General features: G+C 46.4%; 1 protein-coding gene across 4 annotated transcripts in view; it reads right to left on the bottom strand.

The window, feature by feature from the left end:
* rapgef3 (Rap guanine nucleotide exchange factor (GEF) 3) overlaps window positions 1-19,965 on the bottom strand; it is a 41,786-nt gene that overhangs the window by 19,775 nt on the left and 2,046 nt on the right. For 2 of the 4 annotated variants that reach the window (XR_009709758.1, XM_061257570.1), the window contains exons 1-5: window positions 18,177-18,276; window positions 17,108-17,193; window positions 9,199-9,243; window positions 1,106-1,212; window positions 86-207 (exon numbers count right to left, since the gene is read on the bottom strand). Coding sequence is in view for 3 of the 4 variants with exons in the window: in XM_061257570.1 (XP_061113554.1) it covers window positions 86-207; window positions 1,106-1,212; window positions 9,199-9,243; window positions 17,108-17,193; window positions 18,177-18,219 (403 nt within the window). In the remaining variant the exon portion in view is untranslated. Of the gene's footprint in view, window positions 1-85; window positions 208-1,105; window positions 1,213-9,198; window positions 9,244-14,645; window positions 14,968-17,107; window positions 17,194-18,176; window positions 18,277-19,965 lie in introns of those variants that run through there. The other 2 variants (XM_061257572.1, XM_061257571.1) reach the window with 2 other exon arrangements.

The raw sequence follows: 19,965 nt of genomic DNA, 5'->3' as shown, positions 1-19,965 counted from the left end.
TTACAGGCACTGGATATTGAAACACACCCATGAGGTTTAGAGTTTGGGAGGGGGGAAGGGTGCACCCTAAAAGAGAGCCTCTCACCATGAACGAGTATCCCCTCATCCACCAACACCTGCCACATCCCCACCGCCTGGCTCCGTGACTGCAAACTGTCATTCAGCGTCAACAGCCAATCAACAAGCTCCTTTCCTGTCGAGCACTGCCTATGGGACGTACAGGTGAGACGAGTCATGAGAGACCCGACACGCACACACTGAGGTGCACACACAGACACACGCACACAGAAGAGCGCGCACACACACACACACGGAAGAGCGCACACACCACACACAAACATACTGAGGTGCACATACAGACACACACACACAGAAGAGCACCCACACACCACACACACACACACACACACACTTCACACAATCACATAAAGAGTGACATACCTATGATGTCACATCTCCATAACACTGCATAGAGATCAACACAAGCACATTATTGGGTAATGAGGTTAACTTATATCCATAAGTTTAATGACCTTTGAAACTTTGGACATCAAAACATACTGGGCTGAATTTTGAATAACATATTCAAGCATATTTCTTGTTTCCAACATGAGAAGTGAAGACTAAACTTGACATCCATGCCCGATGATGTGTGGAAAAACAACAGTTTCTTAGATTCCTAGCTGAAATTAAAGGACAGAACACACTGCAGGCTGATTGAACCTGAGCTATCATATCAGATTCTGTCTGCAATATGGACTATGTGGGTCATGCGAAAACAAAAAGCAAAACAGGCTACAAAAGGGCATTTAGACTGATCCACAGTGCGCACTGTAGGCCTCTGTATTGTGAACTGCATGAAACTGAGAGCCACTATACCTTGATCTGTCAATTACTAATATTTACATTAGCAAACAATTGTCAGCATCATGTGACAAGCAAGGCTGTGGAAGGTCAAATGTGTCAAAGCAAGAGGATGTAAGAGTGACTGTGGAACCATTCATAAAACATATAGGCAAACAGTGAAGAACAATTCCAACAAATGACCAGCTCAATAAGTACAGTAGCTAGAGACTGTAGACACAGGGCTAGCCATCTTCCATACCTGTAGGTCTTGAGATGGTGTTTTCGGTCCCTAATCAGGCTTGGGTTTCGCTCTATCAAGGCGCTATACACAGACCTGGCTGCTTTCAGGATCCGGTCTGAGAGAAACTGACAGAGAGAAGGAGAAAGAGAAAGAGAGAATCATTGTTCTTCATAGAAGAGGGTGATCGGGGATTAGAGCCTGGTGAAATATGAACAGCAATGGTACTCAACAGTACATTTCTGTAAGTTTAACCTTACACTGCTTTATATGATGTGATTTTCTGGGTTCACTAAAGTGATTATGGTAATAAAATGGTTGCTGATTGGTGGAAGCAGAGTGCCTGGCAGACATTTTGAAGGCAGTCTGCAGGGGGGTAGGAAGGAAAAGAATACAAAGTGAATGCAGTTTCCCCCGCTTGGCTTGTGGTCGGAGAGAAAGGGGGTGGGGCGTACACGGTGGAAACGGCAGGAGGCCAGGTGTTGGCGCGGGCGGTGTGAGTGACGCATGCTGTAGGGGGAGGGGGACACACGTGGGCTCCAGCGTGGGCCGCCAATGCGTGAGAAAGTGAGACGGCTACGATAGTACGCTGTCCCACCACCAGCACGTTACCCCGGCTGTGCCCTGTCTGCCAGGCAGGGGGTGTAATTTCGCACAGACCACAACTCCTCCATGCTCGCTCTCTCTCGCTCTCTCTTTCTGCTGCACTGTCAACTTCTCCCCGCTCTTTCCACCACCTCTCAACCTCTGTCCACTCCGTCTCTCCTCTACTACTCAATTCTATCTCCCTTTATCCCCATCATTCTTTCACTCCGTCTTTTCTCTTTGTTCTCCTTGCTTTCCCACATCTTTCATCATCTTTCTCACTATATTTTTCTATTTTTCTCTGGCCTCCTGCTGTCACTCAGTCTTTCTCTCCCCCTTTCTCTCATTCTCCCTCCTTCCCTCCACCTCTCTCTCCCGCCCCTACTTCCCTCGTCTTGTGATTATTAAGTGACTCATATAGTTATCTGTTTCTTCTATGTTTCCTTTGGGGCGGTGCTTATCCAAGATGGCAGCCTTCATTTTCAGAACCCCCCCCAACAGCATCCATCCCCTGCCTCTCACACCCGGGGCCTCAGCCAATCATGGGAAAGATTGCCCAGTGACCCCTGCCTAATTGGCTGACCGCTCCCAATCTGATGATGAAAGAACTTGGCAGGTCAGGAGGAAGCGCCCTCATGCCAGTGAACAAAGGTATTTATGTGGCAACAGAAAGCTACAACCCCTTAAGTCTCACTGAGTCTAACAACTAATCTTACTGTACACTGCACTGTACTGAAGGGGTGGAGTTTTCACCCTCACATGCCTTATGAGTATGTTCAAGTTCAATTCTATTGTCATACTGTATGTGTATGCAATAGTTGCAATGAAATTCTTACTTGTGGTCGCTCTCAGTAATCACTGAACATACAAAAGATAACATAATAAAATAGGGTTTATATAAGTAAATAAAATGTGTCCTAAGACACTTGTTAAGTTCAGGTGCAGTCAGTGCATTGTCCGGATTCAAGAGTTTGTGTTTAACAGTCTTCAGCATTTAGAAAAGAAACTGTTCATGAATCTGGTGGTATGTGATCTGATAAAACAGAACCACTTGCCAGGTGGAAGAAGAGTAAATAGTCCATCGCAGAGGTGAGTGTGGTTATTCATAATTTTATGGGCTTTCCCTTGGCAACGTTTGAAGTAAATTTCCACAATGGGTGGGAGATCAGGTCCAATGTTGGTTTTGGCTGTCTGTCCAGCACCCGCTGTAGAGCCTTCCCATCCTGGGCCACGCAGCTGCGATGCAACCTGTCTGCATATGTAAAAGTTGCATAAGATCTGGGTAGCAGGCCAAATCTCCCCTACCTTCTCAGGAAGATCAGACACTGAGCTGTCTTGGTGATGATATGTTATGCGGCCTTGGGATCAGGTGAGATCTTCTGTGAGGTGGACATGGAGGAAACTAAAACTGCTCACTCTCTTCACAGCATTTATGGTGATCAGATGATCTTATATCTGTCTAATCCCTCAACTCCTCCCTGTAGGTTAATTTGTCGTTGTTTGTGATCAGTCCCTCCACTGTGGTTTGACTCACATGATGCACACAGTAGGACTGATACACTCAAATCTGGCCTTTAAGGCCAGTAGTACTGCTGCTTATCTGCATGAAAGCTGATTGAAGGATTGATGTCACTGAGATTCCACTGGTGTTCCAGGTCGAAACTGGTCCCTGATTAGGGGGGAACAATGCAAACTAGCAGCACTACTGGCCTCGAGAATTTGTATACCTGCTCTAGGGATAGCTTGAGGCCAACAGGGCAGTATATTCAAAAGACATTAGAGAGTAGAGCGAGTGGTTTTCTGTGAGTTCCCCGTGCCGTGACCTCTCCCTTTGCCACGCTCTTCTGGTCCCAGACCACACAAGCCCCTGGCATGAGCACGTCACTGGGGCAGGTCCCAGCGTAACTCCCTGACGCAGACACTGAACGGGGTCACGTCTCCACTCCTGCGGCTTCCCACTGCGCTCGCCTGCTCGCGGCCGCTTGGGAGGGGCCTTGCGGGTCAGGGCCACGCCCCTCAGCGACCCCCACCCCCCTCCCTGGGGACTGTGACCAGCCTGCCAACCGGGGGTCAAGGAATATTTTGATACTCCCAGTGGGACCGGTTGCGCTTTCTCAGGAGAACGCGGTCCAGCCCCCCCCGCCCTAAATTCCTCTAAACCCCCCCGAGGGACACCAGCCGGGGCCTCAGGTCCTATGTGGCTCACATTTTACAGCTTTTCCAAAGCCAGCAGCTAACAGTCACCACCTGAATAACACACATCTGAGGTAGAAAAACAGCCGCTCGAAGACTTTATCCCCATCCCCACACCAGATACTCGGGCCTTAAAGGGTACACCACCCAAAAAAACTAAAGCCTTTGATTTTCATTCCCTTAGAATGGTTACAAGAGGTTTCGGAGTGCTGTTTGTCCCTCTGATTAAGCCGAAATTCACAGGATTTTGAACGTTTCCCAAACCCTGTGCCAGCTTCCCAGGGTGAGAGACAGCAGTCAAGCTGGTTTCCAACAAAACAAATCCCTTCCTGTCAATCTTCCTCCAAACTGACCCTCCTCCTCCTGAGGGGATCCGGGTCCTGACTGACAAACAAGCGTGTTACTGCGGAACAGGGACAGAAGTGACTGAGTTCACTGTGTTACTCCGACTCTTACTCACTAACCAGGGCTGTGTTTTTTTGTTCCAGCTTACGCCTCCGTGAAGGTCTTCCCTTTGCCTCGACACGGATGCAGCTTGGACCGAGTCCTCCGTGCAGGCATATGCTGGACAAATTACTAATGTTTTTCTCTACAACACACACACACACACACACACACACACAGACACACATACACACACACACACACAGACACACATACACACACACACACACACAGACACACATACACACACACACACACACAAACACACACACACACACACACACAATAATGACAGGGAATCCGGCACAGGGATGGATTCAAACAGAGCTGGTCCAGTGAGATCAGTGCACCTGCAGTCACATGAGCTGGCAGCTGAGATTCATGTGGCAAACACCAGTTGGTTCTCAGCTATTTCAGCCAATCGCTGCTACTCTCTTAGGAGTGCCATGAGCCATTGGTAACAAGTTTATCTTCATGGAATTGCCATCTGGAAACCCTCTCTAATTTAAGGGAATTTGCTTTGTGATGCCTCTTTAATTAAGAAATCTCGTGTGCAATTTCTTTTTCCAAAGTTTACTGTGCGGATCCATTCTAAGGACACCGGCTTCCAGACCACACGTTGGGAAGGAAACCCCCTTGAGTAGCCACCAGAACTTTCCAGAATCACATGTACATGAGCAGAACCTGCTCTAGGATTTTGGTGGCCCTCAGCAAGAATGTTTTGGGAGAAGGGTCGATTGTCTGAAATGATCGCAGACTGGAGAACCAATCACCGCACACACATAAATAAAAATACTTTACAACTAAAATGTCTCTCAAAAATGTTAACTTGAATTCTGTGCCCCCGGGATGGTTGTTGCCCTTAACTCCAGTCCTCAGGAACTCACACACCTGATTTAACTAATCAAGGGCATTGTAGATGATTTGATTGGTTCAGTCATTAAATCAGGTGTGTGAGTTCCTGGTTACAACAAAAACCTTCTGGCAAGTGGGTCCCTAGGACTGGAGCTGAGAAACACTGCCCTACACGACTGCGTAGTGTATTTAGGCCAGAAATGGTCTCTGTACATGAGGTATGCACAGCTCCAGGTCTAGCTGGCTACAGAAAGACCCATTCAATGTTATCTGGGGCTAAGCCTAACATGGAAGGAGAGGAGATGCGGGACTTGTTTGGGTTGCCTTAGGTTACAAAGTAAACGGCTGGACCGCAGCAGGCCTTGACGTAATGCAGGCCCAGCGCCTCTGACTTTAGCAGCGGCTGCTTACAGAGCTCTCTGCCCGGTGGGTCGCTAATCAGCCGCAGTGTTTGAGCCAGTGATACCCGCTGATTATCCGCCCACTGAACAATACAGCCACCGCCACGGCAGAGCCGGGGGCGGCTCCTCATTGGTCAGAGCTTGCGCCTCTGGAGAGCCTTGTTACAGTCAGTTGTAATTTACTGTAAGGAAGAAACCACTGAGCTGCAGTGTGTGTGCGTGGGCGCATGTGTGTGTGAGTTTGTGCGCAACTGCATGTGTACGTATGTGTTTGAGCAAGCAAGTTTGCTGATGTGTATGTGTGAGCTCTCTTTTGTGTGTTTATGTGTGTGGTTTCTTTTCGAATGCTATGCTATCCTTTTTACATTTTAAAAAGTCCCTGAGCTGCTTTCTGCTGTATGTGGAAACTGTAGGCTGGGGTTTCCACAGTGGGGTGTCATCAGGTGGGTCATGGCGGTGGGTTATTTGCTCCACATCACAGAGTGACTGATTACGAGGTTCAGGGAAGCCACAGCGCTAAGCTAAGGAGCTGTTGGAGCAGCGGTGTGCTGCAGGGGTTCATTTCAGGACCTGAGGCTACACGTTTAATACCGCCCTCATTTTCTTTTCCCCTTTCGTTCCCCTTTTTAAAAACAAAGTTGTCCTCATGCTCTTTACACTGGCTGTTTCTCATGAGACAACAAGTAATAAAGTTGGTTGAAAAGCCCATGTGACTAAATCACAATGCTATGTTGGTAAAGGAAAAATGAGCAGCTGATGGTCTGCTTGTGCCTGACATCACAGAGACCCTGAAAGGTCACAGCCGAGGTCACGCAAGGTGCCCTTCATACACACCAGATATGGGCAGCAGCTCCTGAGACTGAGGATCAACTTGGTTCTATCATCCGGAGTAAGAAAAATCACTGACACACACACGCACACACACACATACAGTGTTCCCACAGTCCCGGTTCCATCAGACACACAGACCTGCACTCTCGCAACCGCGTCCAAAAACCACATGCGTGTGCAGAAATCAAGGCACTTGAGCAGTTAAGTGCATTCCAAGGCAGGCTGGAAATATGGGCTCGATATTTCTCTGCCCTCTTCTAAACGTACAGGCACTCAGTCACATGAGACAGCGCAGAATTGATGGCTGACTTGTTCCGATTTGGTTTTAAGATTATGCCTCCTGATCTCTGAGCCCAGAACTCCCAGCAAGCCAGCAACCTAGCAACCCAGCTCCCCACCCATAAAAAGTATTGTGAAATCACACACGCTCAGAGTGCGCATGCAGTTCCTTCTTCAACGAGCAGCTGATTCATTTTTTTAAACTTAGGAGTAGCTGCAGATGTAATAGAGAACATGGTGTGTGTGTGTGTGTGTGTTGTGTACACATTGTGTATACGCTATTTATGTGCTAGTAGTGTAAATGTATGCACTGTACGTGTGTGCATGTGTATGTTCTATATGTATTGTGTGTATTTTATGTGTTTGTACAGTATGTTAGGTTTGTTTTTATTTGTGTTCATTTTATGGGTATGTGTTGACTGTTTCTTAAGAACTCTCTCACACAGGTAAGAGTATTTCCTCCCAGTAGACTGTCGAATCAGCTCAGCTAAAGATGGAGGGTGCGGCATTGGTTGTGGGGAGGGGGGGGAGCTGGTTCTTCTGTTCATGGAAATTACCGGAGTGCTGCAACTCCTGGCATTAGACTCCCCATTAAACTGCCCTTTAGACTCGTCCGTCTGTGACTCCACAGCCTGCCCGCCCTGGCTGGAATGTGTTTTTAAAAACATGAACAGGGAGGGCATTAGGGGGGAGAGCAGCAGCTACTGACGATGCAAGTGCTGCAACTCTGGGCAGTTAACAGAGCAGGCAAACAAATGCTGGAAAAAAACCCCTAAAAAAACCTTAACAGCAGCGAGGTAGATCGGAGCAGAACAGCCTTCCTGTCCCTTGGGATTGTGGGAGAAGAAAGGAGTAACTAAGTAGGCTGATTGTCTATCTTGGCTTCTCTAACCCCTAGTGCACTGGAGGAGGGGTGGGGGGTGGGGTAATGGAATTCCAATGTGTGTCTGCAGCTCATGTGTAAAAACAGGGTTTCTTTCGTCTTGAAGTTTGAAATTGAATGGTGAAAGAAAGGCAGGGCAGTTTCATGTACAGTTGGTCTATCCCTGGATCTCATAATACTTCACACACAGAAACGGCTACATTGCAGCTTTCTGCATCGCATTTGTCAAATAGTGACAAAGTCGATTGATATTGCAGGGAAGGGAGTCAAGAATAACACAAAACTGTAACAAGTTATATCATTAGCCATCCAGCATCAAGAAGCTTAAAACACTGAATTAAATAAAACATCCTTGACCATGTTCCTGTATGCTGGCCTGGGTTAGTCGTCTTAGGGAATCTTACTCGGATTCATAGGGGATTCATTCAATTCATCATTAACCTGACCGCTTCCTGTGAGGGGACTCCCCGCATGCATTGCAATGAACTATGACCTTTCTTTCCCGAGTGACAGCGGAACCCAGCAAATCATCTGGAATTCCTCAGGACTCTGTCAGGTCTTTATTGGAGCCTGCTTCCTCCAGACCTCTCAGCACCACAGGCTGCGGTCCATCCACAGTATTTCCTAGAAGGCACCTAGAGCCGTTCTCATATCTATGTCAAACACCAGTGATTACCTTTAATGCCTGTGCCTGTTCAGATGCTGACATCTATTTGAGCGATTCAGGAAGAAGAAAAGCTGACGTGTGTTTGCCTGTAAACTACAGTGCTGATGTTTGGCGGTGCTTAAAGGAGGCTCCCTGGTGCATCTTATTGACCCCCTACAATGAGAGTTAGTCTATATAATGCTTGGTGTGTCCAACCAAACGCTTTCTCTGTGGTTTACTTTTGGCATAAAATCATAGTCTGGTCTTGCCTTTTGGCGGCACCCATCCTGTCACAGTTCTGTGTTCTGGGAAGGGAAGGTTCTGGATAAATCGGCAAATACAGATTTTCAGCCCCACAATGTCTCTGGGGCTGCAGGGATTTGGCTGTATTGCCAGGCTTTCTCTCCTGCTTTCAGTTGCCAGCATACAAAAGCTATTGCTGTGCGTGTGAGTGTGTGTGCTTGGGTACCCTCTTACTGTAAGTCTTTTAGCTCTGGCTGAGACTTTTAGGTCTGAAATAGTCCTGCCAGGTATACTGTTTGCTCTGAAAGCAGGGGAAAGCAGGGGAGGCCTGTAGCGTAGTGGTTAAGATAAATGACTGGGACACACAAGGTCGGTGGTTCTAATCCCTGTGTAGCCACAATAAGATCCGCACAGCCGTTAACCCTGCATTGCTCCAGGGGAGGACTGTCTCCTACTTAGTCTAATCAACTGTAAGTAATATAATAATAATAATAATAATAAAGTGTGTAGGCACAGAGGTGCGAAATCCAGGTTCAAAGAATAAAAGTCTTCCCCAGTAAATCCAATTACCTGGATTTGCTGATTAGCACAATTCTTCAGCCAGTAGGTATATAGAACTAATTAGAGATACCAGCTTGAAGAAACACATAGCAGGGCTTTGACTTTCTGACCCCTGGACTTTCCACCTCTGTGTGGGCAGGGCGGGATGGGAGAGGGGTGTGAGATGCAGGGCAGATGTCACTCAGGTACCCACCTGCTTCATGGTGTCCTGGGTGTCGAGGGTTTCAGGAAGTGGTGTCTGGAGGGGAGAAAGGAGTGAGGAGAGAGAATCACAAAACCATTCCAGTACCACACCAGAACCTCTGCACTTTTAAAGAGCAGAGTGCTTTGGAAGCGTAGCAGCTGGTCCACTATTGCAATCCCCACCATCCCCCAAACCTGAGATCCAACCCCCAACCGCAAGATCCACCCCCAACCCTGAGATCCACCCCCAACCCTGAGAGCCACTCCACAACCCTGAGATATGCCCCCCAATCCTGAGATCCTCCCCCAACCCTGAGATCCACCCCCCAAACTTGAGATTCACCCCCACCCTTAGAGCCTCCAACCAACCCTGAGATCTGCTCCCCACCCTGAGATCCACCCCCCAACCCTGAGATCAACCTGCCAACCCAGAGATCCACCCCAAAACCTGAGATCCACCTGTCAACCCAGAGATCCACCCCCACCCTTAGATCCTCCACGCAAACCTGAGATCAACCTGCCAACCCAGAGATCCACCCCAAAACCTGAGATCCACCTGTCAACCCAGAGATCCACCCCCACCCTTAGATCCTCCACGCAACCCTGAGATCTGCTCCCCACCCTGAGATCCACCCCCAACCCTGAGATCCACCTGCCAACCCGGAGATCCACTCCACAAGCCAGAGATCCTCCCCCCGACCCTGAGATCCGCCCCCAAACCTGAGATACGTCCCCCAATCCTGAGATCCACCTGCCAGCACAAAGATCCACCCCCGACCCTGAGATCCACCCCTCAATCCTGAGATCCACTCCACAACCCTAAGATCCACCCCCCAACCCTGAGATCCACGATCTCAATCTCCCCCACCTCCCGGTCCGTGATCAGTATCTCCCTTCATCCCCCCATCACACCCATTCAATGTAAGGGAATAATATTGTGCGTAGGGCCTCTCCTTGAGAGAAAAAACCTGCATGCGTTCCTATCTAAGACATTCCTGCAGAACCGGCTGGGCAGCTTGTGAAAGCACTCAAGCTCAAATAAAAGTCCCGGTCGACTGTTTTTTTTCTCTGAACAAATGAGGTCAGGCCGCCACATTTTGTCTATGTGCATGCGTGGATGCAAGGGTGCACGCATGTATATGTGCACAAATGTCTATATTAGCACGTGCCTGTGTGTACACACTTGTGTGTGTACGTGTGTTTTATTCTTATGTTCTCACACCCTTTATGCAGCGTGCACATGCTGTGACAGACATGTGCATGTATCAGTCATCCCCCCACGCCCAGGTGACAACTATTCAGATCTAAATCTAAATCTCATATTTCTCCTTCTCCACGTATATGAGTGCTTCATAGAACCAACCTGTAAAGGGACCTTCTCCCTCTGTCTCACAGAAGAATACATACAAAACCAGTGCCCATGGCTACTAAACATACAACAGTGTATGTGACAATGTGTGTTCAACACTCAATGACTTGGTCGTGAGGTGATCAATCCATGTAACTGCCAGTTCAACTAAAGTACCAAACCTTCAGTTTGATGGTTAGGGCACTTGTCTCTCTCTTTCAGGACATTGACAAAGAAGCTGTATTACTGGTAGAAAAGATATTTGGTGTCTCTGTGCTGTCTAGCCTGAACCTGGTATTCTTTGTTTCTCCTTGGGCAGAAAGATGGATTTTTTTGCTTTTTTGTGCTAGCTAATTCCGGCTATCTCCGCAAGATCCCAGCAAACATTTGTTACGTCCATGTGTCCATGTGTTATCCATTGCGTTTCCCGAAACCTCTGATAAGGGAGAAAGTAAATCTCACTCTTTTCACCTGAGCTGAGAAATCTCCACCCCTTTCCCGCTGTGCTTTTGTTTACACCCTTCTTTATAGTGCCTTGTTTATTGCATGGCTTCGCCCACAGCGCTTTGGTTTCCCAGCCGCCTCCTGCACGGTATCAAATTCAGTGTCTCTGGGGAGGGTTTTATTTAGGGCAGGCTTACCTGCCCTTGTGAGACTTGTTCGTTTTAACTGCTGTTTGCATTCGGAATTTGGCTTGCAGGCACTTGCGAGTGTTTATACAGGTGGATGAAGCCCAAGTTCTTGCTGTGTCTTGGTTTGGGGTTGCAAGGTCAAGTCTGAAATACAAAAGGCCTGTCATACTATTGCCATTGTTGCAGCGTGTGAATCTTGAAACTAAAATGGAGGTCTGTCAATTGCGCCTTTATTGGTAAAGCGAAATCGACCTTTAAAAAGACTTTGGGATTGAGAATGCTAGAAGGGACTGGGGGAGGATTACTGTTGTATTCCGAGTCGTGTGAACAGGGATTTCCCTGCCCTCTTCCAGTATTGACAGAGTAAACTTGCTCTCTGTCACATGCTGTTCCTGTGATACATTGCCCCGGACTGTTTGCGGCCCTGACTCGCGCCATAAACACTCTCCTCCTTTCCTCACACGCTCCCCACGTCCCGCAGCGAGGCCGGCGTACATGGAGCCGGACGCGCGGGCGGAGAGGAAGCACGTTGAGTCAGAGAGGGGATCCCAGCCTGGAAGCGCTCGCCTGGGTGGTTTTTGGTTAGTTATTTAGATGACGCTTTTATCCAAAGCGACTTACAGTTGATTACACTAAGCAGAGGACAATCCCCCCTGGAGCAATGCAGGGTTGAAGGTCTTGCTCAAGGGCCCAACAGCTGAGCGGATCTTATTGAGGCTGCACCAGGCCTTGAACCACCAACCTTCCAGAACGCAGTCATGTACCTTAACCACTAGTGCCCTCACTACCACTACCTCTCCTTTATCTTGCTCCCTTCTTCTCCTATAGCTGCTCCCTCCTGGGGCTCTTGGGGCTCAGCGAAAGGGGGGCATTCAGCCCCCCCGGATCCTTTCCAGGCCCACGTTCCAGCGATGGAGGCTCTAAAAAGTGGGTGGGGATTTATTTAGCTCCACCTTAAGCTTTCTGGCCTGGCAAGTTTTAAGTACTAATCTCTTTGTGGGAGACAAGCCTAGACACTGTGAAGTCTGGGTGTGGATGCCCAAAACATGGGAGGGATCAAAGACAGCATGCAGAAGCGCCATAAAGCCACATGAGTGACAGAGCGGCATGTCAGATAACAAAAGAAAAACCTACAAGTACCGTGCATTACAATGGTAACACTAAACTGCACGTGACGAAATGTACGGAATGCAGAACAGCATATGCAGGATGACTATAAGATGAGTGGCAAGAGTAGGATGTAATATGGCATACAGAAGTGCATCATCCACCATGGTATCAACATGGTATCATGGTCAGGTATGAGACCAAGGTATCAAGGACATCCGGTTTTGTGCTGTTGCTGTTCCACTGTGAGTTTCTACAAGCGTCTCCCTTGAGCTCTACTGTGCTTCCATTTTGTGCCGCCTGGCAGGCCTTCCCTCCACCTGAACACAGTTTCCATGGGCAGCACTGTCTCTCTGTGTCAGGTGGCTTCTGCTCAGAAGCCTGCCCACTGAACCAAGGGCCTTTTCTGCCTCAGCCCTTTTCATCGCAAGCCTGTCTGGACCACAAGCTCTTCCTCCGCCCAAATGTACATGCCATGGAGAGGGCATAGCTATTCGGGAACCCTCTTAAACATTATGGTCAGTGCACATGCGATGAGAATGAAGCCTTCGGTGATGCTGCGGGCTCGCCTACAAGAGGAGGGAACACGTGTGACGGTCTGTCAGAGCATGAGGGATGCTTGGAATGCTGGCCGCCATGTTAATATTTAATAATAGTGGCTTCCAAACATCTGGGTCTGTGCCAGCTTCAGGCTGCCTTGAATCAAAGTGTGCTGATCATCTGTGCGAGTGTCTTCCCCTTCCGAATGCCTGAGAGAATTCCTCACAGGTTTAACCAGAACGGCTTATTGCTACCTGCACACTAATTCCATGTGTTTACAAACAGTGTGAGGCAGAAAGTGATTTCTTTGGTAGATTAGTGGCCTGAGCTATCACTTATTGCTTGGTATTTACTCAAAGATATTTATCAAGGATGTTAAATGTTACTGAAACCGTGTCTTATTTGAAGCACTTTCCCAGGTAAACTGTAGCTATTACTTTGCCCTGTTTTTTCTGTTTCTGAAGTAGTTTTCTGCTGCCATGGTCTAAACACTTCCAGTGTGTTATGACCTTTTCTACAAGTCTTTTGAAGTCAAATATATTTTAAAATAACTCCTCTGGGTTACAGCTATTTACATTTTTTGGTACCTTGACCTTGTCCCTGGTTGATCATGTACAACAAACAATATGCTATTAATAACTTGGCTTTAATAAAAAAAAACTTTGGCTCCGTTGAGCTGCTTCCACCATCCCACGCCCAGAGAAAGACAATAGGTGGACTTTTGTGCACCCCACTCAAACTGTAAAACCAGAGGGGTTATGGTTTTGATTCATCATCAACAATCACCACCCACCATCCTTCTCCCCCAGACCCCTCACTTCACCCCCAAAATGCTAATCACATCCAGGTTCTCGCAATAGCAGCACGTCTGAGAGCGAGAGAGAGAGAGAGAGAGAGAGAGAGAGAGAGAGAGAGAGAGAGAGAGAGAGAGAGAGAGAGAGAGAGAGAGAGAGAGAGCTTCTTTCCTAGGTACTATAGAGATTCGTTCTGTGCAGCTGCTGTCTCTGTCTATTGTATTGAAATGAATGTTTCATGGACATTTACGACCAGATTTAGAAAACACAGCCGATGGTTTAAATTACTTTAACATGTGTGGCTGAAACGTTTGCCGAAGCAAGGTACTACAGTATGGGAGGATGTCTCACTAAATCTATAGTGCTTGGGTCACTCTCCCATTCGTGCTTACGCGGAGGGTGCCGTTGGTATTTCTGTATTGTTTTAGTGATACATGTCAACGTATACCATCTGTCAAACTCACACACTACATTAAAGCTGTTCAAGAGCGGGAGCCCTTCCCGGGGATCCTATGTCATGGCACTTATTTACATAGCTTCCGACCGATGAACATGGCGTGAAAGTCGAATCGTGTGATGCCGTTTTGACGGATTAGTTTCCATTTCAAATTGTTTATTCTCCTCTATTCCAAGTCCACGTGCGTTCGTTGGGTCTGGAATTTTAATGACATATCGTGTCAGTAGCCTACAGTGTTCCGCCCATCCAATTAAAATACCCCGTTTACCCCGACCAAAGCACATTTTCCGTATAATTACATTCCAGAAACGCGAAGTGTCATATCGAATTAAAATGAATTAATTTAGAGATGATTTTAAATTAGGTCTACTTTCAATTTTTATTCGGAAATACTATTCACGGTGCTTTGGATTTGGGATGTATTAAAAAGGTTGGCACTAGGTATTGTCCCACAAGAATGTCATTTTCAACCAACATAATAATAATAATAATAATAATAATAATAATAATAATAATAATAATAATAAGAAGAAGAAGAAGAAGAAGAAGAAGAAGAAGAATAGGAAAGACATAGCATACCCAGCTTATCCCTCGTATTCTCGGTGTTTCCATTGAGTAGCGGTCTGGGTAAACGCGATAATTGTAACTCCTGAACAGATGCATTTTAGGGGCTTCTTTTCCAGTCAATAAAACAAGAGAATACCACTTTGCCGATTAATACAAATGCAGCTGTAGAGCACATCGAAGACTGTGGTCCCAAGCATCTCTCAACCTCTCCTCGGGAAAGGAGGGTGTTTGTATCCCATTAGAACACGTCGCATGCCATCAGACACGTTGCATTCCGTTAGAACACAGTGCACACAGCATTCAGTAACAGGTTGACGCTCCTCACATGAACGCAGTCGGCTCAGATCTGCGCTCTTAATAAAACTCAACGTCACTACATTGGTGGGAACTGCAGCTCTATTGTAATTCATGCGCCTGCCCACATCGCCTTCTCCTCTCGTCATAGGCGCGCAGCACCACTTGCCGTCGTATTAATTAAACTCACTTTTTATTGTGATATCTCCAGCCAGGCTAATTACAAACGGCGTTGTTTAATATTTGCATTAAAATCTCCAGGTTCTGACGATTTTCTTCTGAAAATATTCAAGCAAGACTACGTTTCATATCACACACTTTAAGACTACCCATAATGCCACCAACAGTAGTACTTAGTTGAACGTACAGTACAATTAGAAGCTCTTTAATAATATGTGGAATCCGGAATGGTTACCTCGAAAACATTTAACGGTACAGTCAACAATGTACACGTATAACAATATAACTTCGGTTTTGTGGTGTACACTCACATAAAAATAAAGGTAGACTACAGTGGTGGTACATTTTTGTTCACTTTTCGAAATGTACAATAATTTTATTTGGGTACTAATTATTAAACACATGGCTTGGGTACAATTTTGTGTTCCCATAGGTTACCACCCCAGTGACAAGCGTTGTACCTTTTCATCACACTTCTTCGTACGTTTTTTTCTGATACGTATCAGTTTAGCAGTAATCTACAATTCACGGTCACAGTTGATGGTCCCTGTTTTTTGCCTAGTTCTAACAGATCTCACATCTCCAGAAATGTATATTAGCATAATGAATATTGTGTCAGACACTACCACATGCATTCGTTTCTGTATTGTACGCTGGACCAGGCTTTTCTTCTACTAGATATTTCGTGCTGTTATGTGTCAAGGCCAGAGCTGCCACCAGAGTCAATTAAAAAAGAAGGAAGCGTCTTGTTCTAGTCAGGTACTGACTAGAGGCACTGGGTACAAAACGGTGACCCATAGTAATCGCCCTTGATTTACTGACGTGTGCAAGCTGTAAATCTCGTTTTCCTTTTCCTTGAAGAAGAGAGCAGGCCCAATGACGTACTGTTGTGAGCAGGGGAAAGAAGGCTATAACACGCAGAGATGTGGAGAGATCGGTGTTCATCGGTTAATTCGCAAATTCAAGGTTACAAACTAGTTTTCGTTTACAGAGGCTGTGAAAAGCATTGTGTTTTCTTCTTTTTTTAAAGTACGAAGGCATGGAGTGTGACTTATATTACAGTTCAATGAGTTTGACACTCATTAATTGAGCTTATGCGCTCTGAGGAGTCGTTTCTGCAGCGAGGTCCCACGCGCTTATCTGCTGGGACGCAGCTGCACACCAAACCCTAGAGCTGTACTGCTTGGGCTCGAGATAACTTAGAGTGCCGCTACTGGCCCTGGAAGCGAGGCACAAGCCAGCTAATATAAATATTTAACAATGATCGCATTTCTTCCCAGTTTCTTTTTTTTGGAGGACCAAGACCAAACAACATGTTCACTGGTAAATGTGCAATCACTGAAACGCATACGCAGGCTTTTGTGGTTCAGTAAGATTCACCCTTACTATCCGAGACAGTCATAGGGTTTTATATTCCAAACCATTACATCAGCTTCTGCTTTTTCCAGCAATACTGATCCTAGATCAGTCCCCCTTTTTGCTAGCGAATACACAAATCCTCCTGTGCCCGATCACTTCTCACTGTTTCTCTATCTGCCTCTGTGCGGAGATTACAATGCCAGAAACCAACTGTAGAGACAAACCTCAAAAACAGACCAAACACAAAGGCAGCCTGCAAGACCAAGATTAAGTGTGTGTTTTTTTTTTTTTGGACGCTTTGGTGTGATGACAGCAACTTGTTTTTATCTGCAGGAATTTGCACCTGCGCTTCATCCATGCTGGGATGTCACTTTTCCATACACTGAGCAGATGAAGACTGTCTCAAGTTCCTTGCTGAAATTTCTGCGGTAGGGCAGTATTTTTGCTGCATCTCTACATCACCCCTGCCCACACACACACACACACAGAGTGCCTGTGTAGTTGAAGTTCTATAAAAAGAACACCTCAAAGGCCACCGGAACGTTTTACTCTTCACAGGCCTGTATTGTTTTCTCAGGTTCTGGCCTCGGCTACAGCGTGCAATGAAAATGCGCTCCAAACATCAGAGCTCCCAAACTTACTTCCCCTTCCTCTGGCGAGCGTCTTCTTGGTTGGAGCAGGCTGGGCAGGGTGCTGGAGTCTGCTGAACACATGACTGATCCAATGCCTAGTGAATCGGCAGGAAGAGAGAGGGACAGGGGGGACAGGGGACATGCAAACTTTTACATTCAGGAATAGAGGCGCACATTTAAAAGAATTTGCATTTTGTTTTGAGGGAACGTGTCACCTGATGGAGCTTTGGGGGGGGGGGGGGCGTTGCTCACAGATACGGATCTTGGAATTTCAGGCCGGACCCTCCTATGTCTCCCTCCCACTGTTTGTGACACTGACATTCTCAGGGCAGCCGGGTTACATAAGCTCTGTTTAGACCCCAGCCATTGTGTGCTAATGAGCTCAGCCCTTCCTGCACCACAGATCCTGTCCCACTGCCTCCCACCCCGGCTACATCTTATATTTAGCCTCAGTGAGCCCTCTTTACTAGGACACGGGTCCTAGCCCTTTCCCACTGCAGGTCTGGAGCCAAAACGCCACAATTTCTTTTGATAAAGCATCAGCGTGTGTGTGATTATAGCATGTGACATCACTCTTTCCCTCCACCCCCCCACACCCCCCCAAAAAAAAACTTTTGCTAGACTATTCCTGAAGATAAGAGTGTGGTTTCCCTAAAACACAGCCTATGCATCAGTTCTGTCCATCTTTACTTGTGGTCCCCAATGGCAGTGTGAATATTTGTCTGGCAGACACTAATTCTGTCTGGGTTTTTAATGCCCACCCAGACAGCTTCCGCATTTTGCCTGAAATTCAGCCGATGCCCTGTGGGCATTGGCACCGCTGACACGGATCGCCGTGGCTAAACAAGGCTACTGAACAGCACCCAGAACCAGATCAGCCAGCTTGGTTTCAGCTGTACAGTGGGAAAACAAGCTATCAGTGCCATGGTCCAACCTCTCTTGATGTGCCACAAGAAGAACACATATAATTCTCATCAGAATAAAGATGTACAGCCACTAAGAAAAAGCTAGATCCCAAGAAAAATACCACGCCTGTAGCTTAAGAAATGAAATGACCCTTTTTCCTCCTGGAACTTACGTAAGGACCTCTGACCTGCTCTGTAGGACATCTTCATCTGCATCAAGTCCTCTCAGTAACAGTAATGAAAATCCACCGAAAGGAATACAAAAAAAAAAAAAATGGAACAGCCCAAAGTGTCAAAGGAGGCTATTGAGAAGCTGCAGTGGTGAAGCTACACAGCAGCAGTGCTTCACTGGCCTGTGTTCCCATCCAGAATGCCTTCCAGGAACTGTGCAATGCCCGTTTAAAAATGTTTAGAGAAGAGGAATCTCGTTTTCCTGCTCATGACCCCTCGTGGGGAATGCGACCATGTGAGCATTTCTTGTTTTCTTGATAAGGCATAGCCTACTGAGCGGTGAGGTTAAATCAGATACTCAACAATGAGTATGAGTCTTACAATGAGTCTTACTGTACTGCCTGTGGTTTTCAACTAAAGTCTGGTCACATTTATCTATAAAGCACATTTAAAATGACTGCCGTAAACCTGTGCTGTACAATTTCTAATTATATGTAAAAAATATAAACAATAAAAACAAACAAAATACACAGTACTGCAATAATAATATTTGAAGATACAACAACAAAGACAGTTCTCGTGTGTAATTAAAAGCATGGGAAAAGTGAGATTTCAACCGGGATTTGAAGGTGTATATGGATGGTGCAGACCTGATGGAGAGAGGCAGTTTGTTCCACAGTCTCGGTGCGGCCACAGCAAAAGCCCCGTCACCCTTTAGCTTTAGCCGAGACCGAGGAACAGAGAGGAGCAGCTGGGTGGAAGGCCGCAGTGACGGAATATTGGCGAAGGAGATCAGAGATATAGGGAGGGGCTAAACCATGAAGTGCTTTAAAAATCAATCTTAAAACTAACCGGGAACCAGTGCAGAGAAGCAAGAATTGGTGTTCTTGTTTTTTTGTACAGTAAAGTAATGATAAATACCATGGTTCGTGAAATTCCTGTTCTAATGAACTATTCCAGTTGCCATAGCCAGCTGACTTTAGAAAGTCATTAATGAGTGACTTGCATTATTGTTACTTTCAAGCTTTCCAGTCATGTCAAATTAGAACTTTTGTCGTCTTCACAAAAATGAAGAGGACAAAAGTCCTGTTTGCCAGCTATGTAAAGCTAGATAATGCTCCCCCCTAGTGGCTATATGTAAGTATTTGTGTTGTATTCGACCTGTGCCAAAATCAGAATATTAATCACTTGTGTTTACCTATGTATTTGTTGTAAAATATATCTATTTCAGTTGTTGTTTCATGTGATTTCCTGGGCTAAATTGTGTTTTTCCATCACAAAATCTTTCAACGAAAATCACAGGATGGAAATAGATCGTTTAATTTCCTGTGTAATCACAATGGATTCGCATTTAAATGGCAAAACAGCATAGATCACTCTGATTAATGTCATTCAAGTTGTTTTAGTTGTTTTAGTGTAGCACAGTAGAAAACTGTGTGTGTGCATCTGTGTTTGCGTGCCTGTGTGTGTGCATGTCTGTGCACATTTGTGTGTGTGTGTATCTGTGTGTATGTGTGTGTGTGTGTTTCTGCGTAGTTCCTCTGGGAAGGGAGTTACATTTCCTGTATCATATCCCCACCCTTCTGGGACCTGGATAGCTGTCTTTGTTTCCTTCTGTTTATGCCCCTTGTTTTTCACTCACTCACACACACACACACACAGACACTCTCTCTCTCATGCACACAGACACATGCAGGCACACACACACTCTCTCTCTCTCATGCACACAGACACACGCGGGCACACACACTCTCTCTCTCATGCACACAGACACACGCGGGCACACACACA

The sequence above is a fragment of the Conger conger genome, chromosome 10 (assembly GCF_963514075.1).
Source record: "Conger conger chromosome 10, fConCon1.1, whole genome shotgun sequence".
In the NCBI taxonomy this organism is placed as follows: domain Eukaryota; kingdom Metazoa; phylum Chordata; class Actinopteri; order Anguilliformes; family Congridae; genus Conger; species Conger conger.
This window is presented reverse-complemented; position numbering and strand designations above follow the sequence as displayed.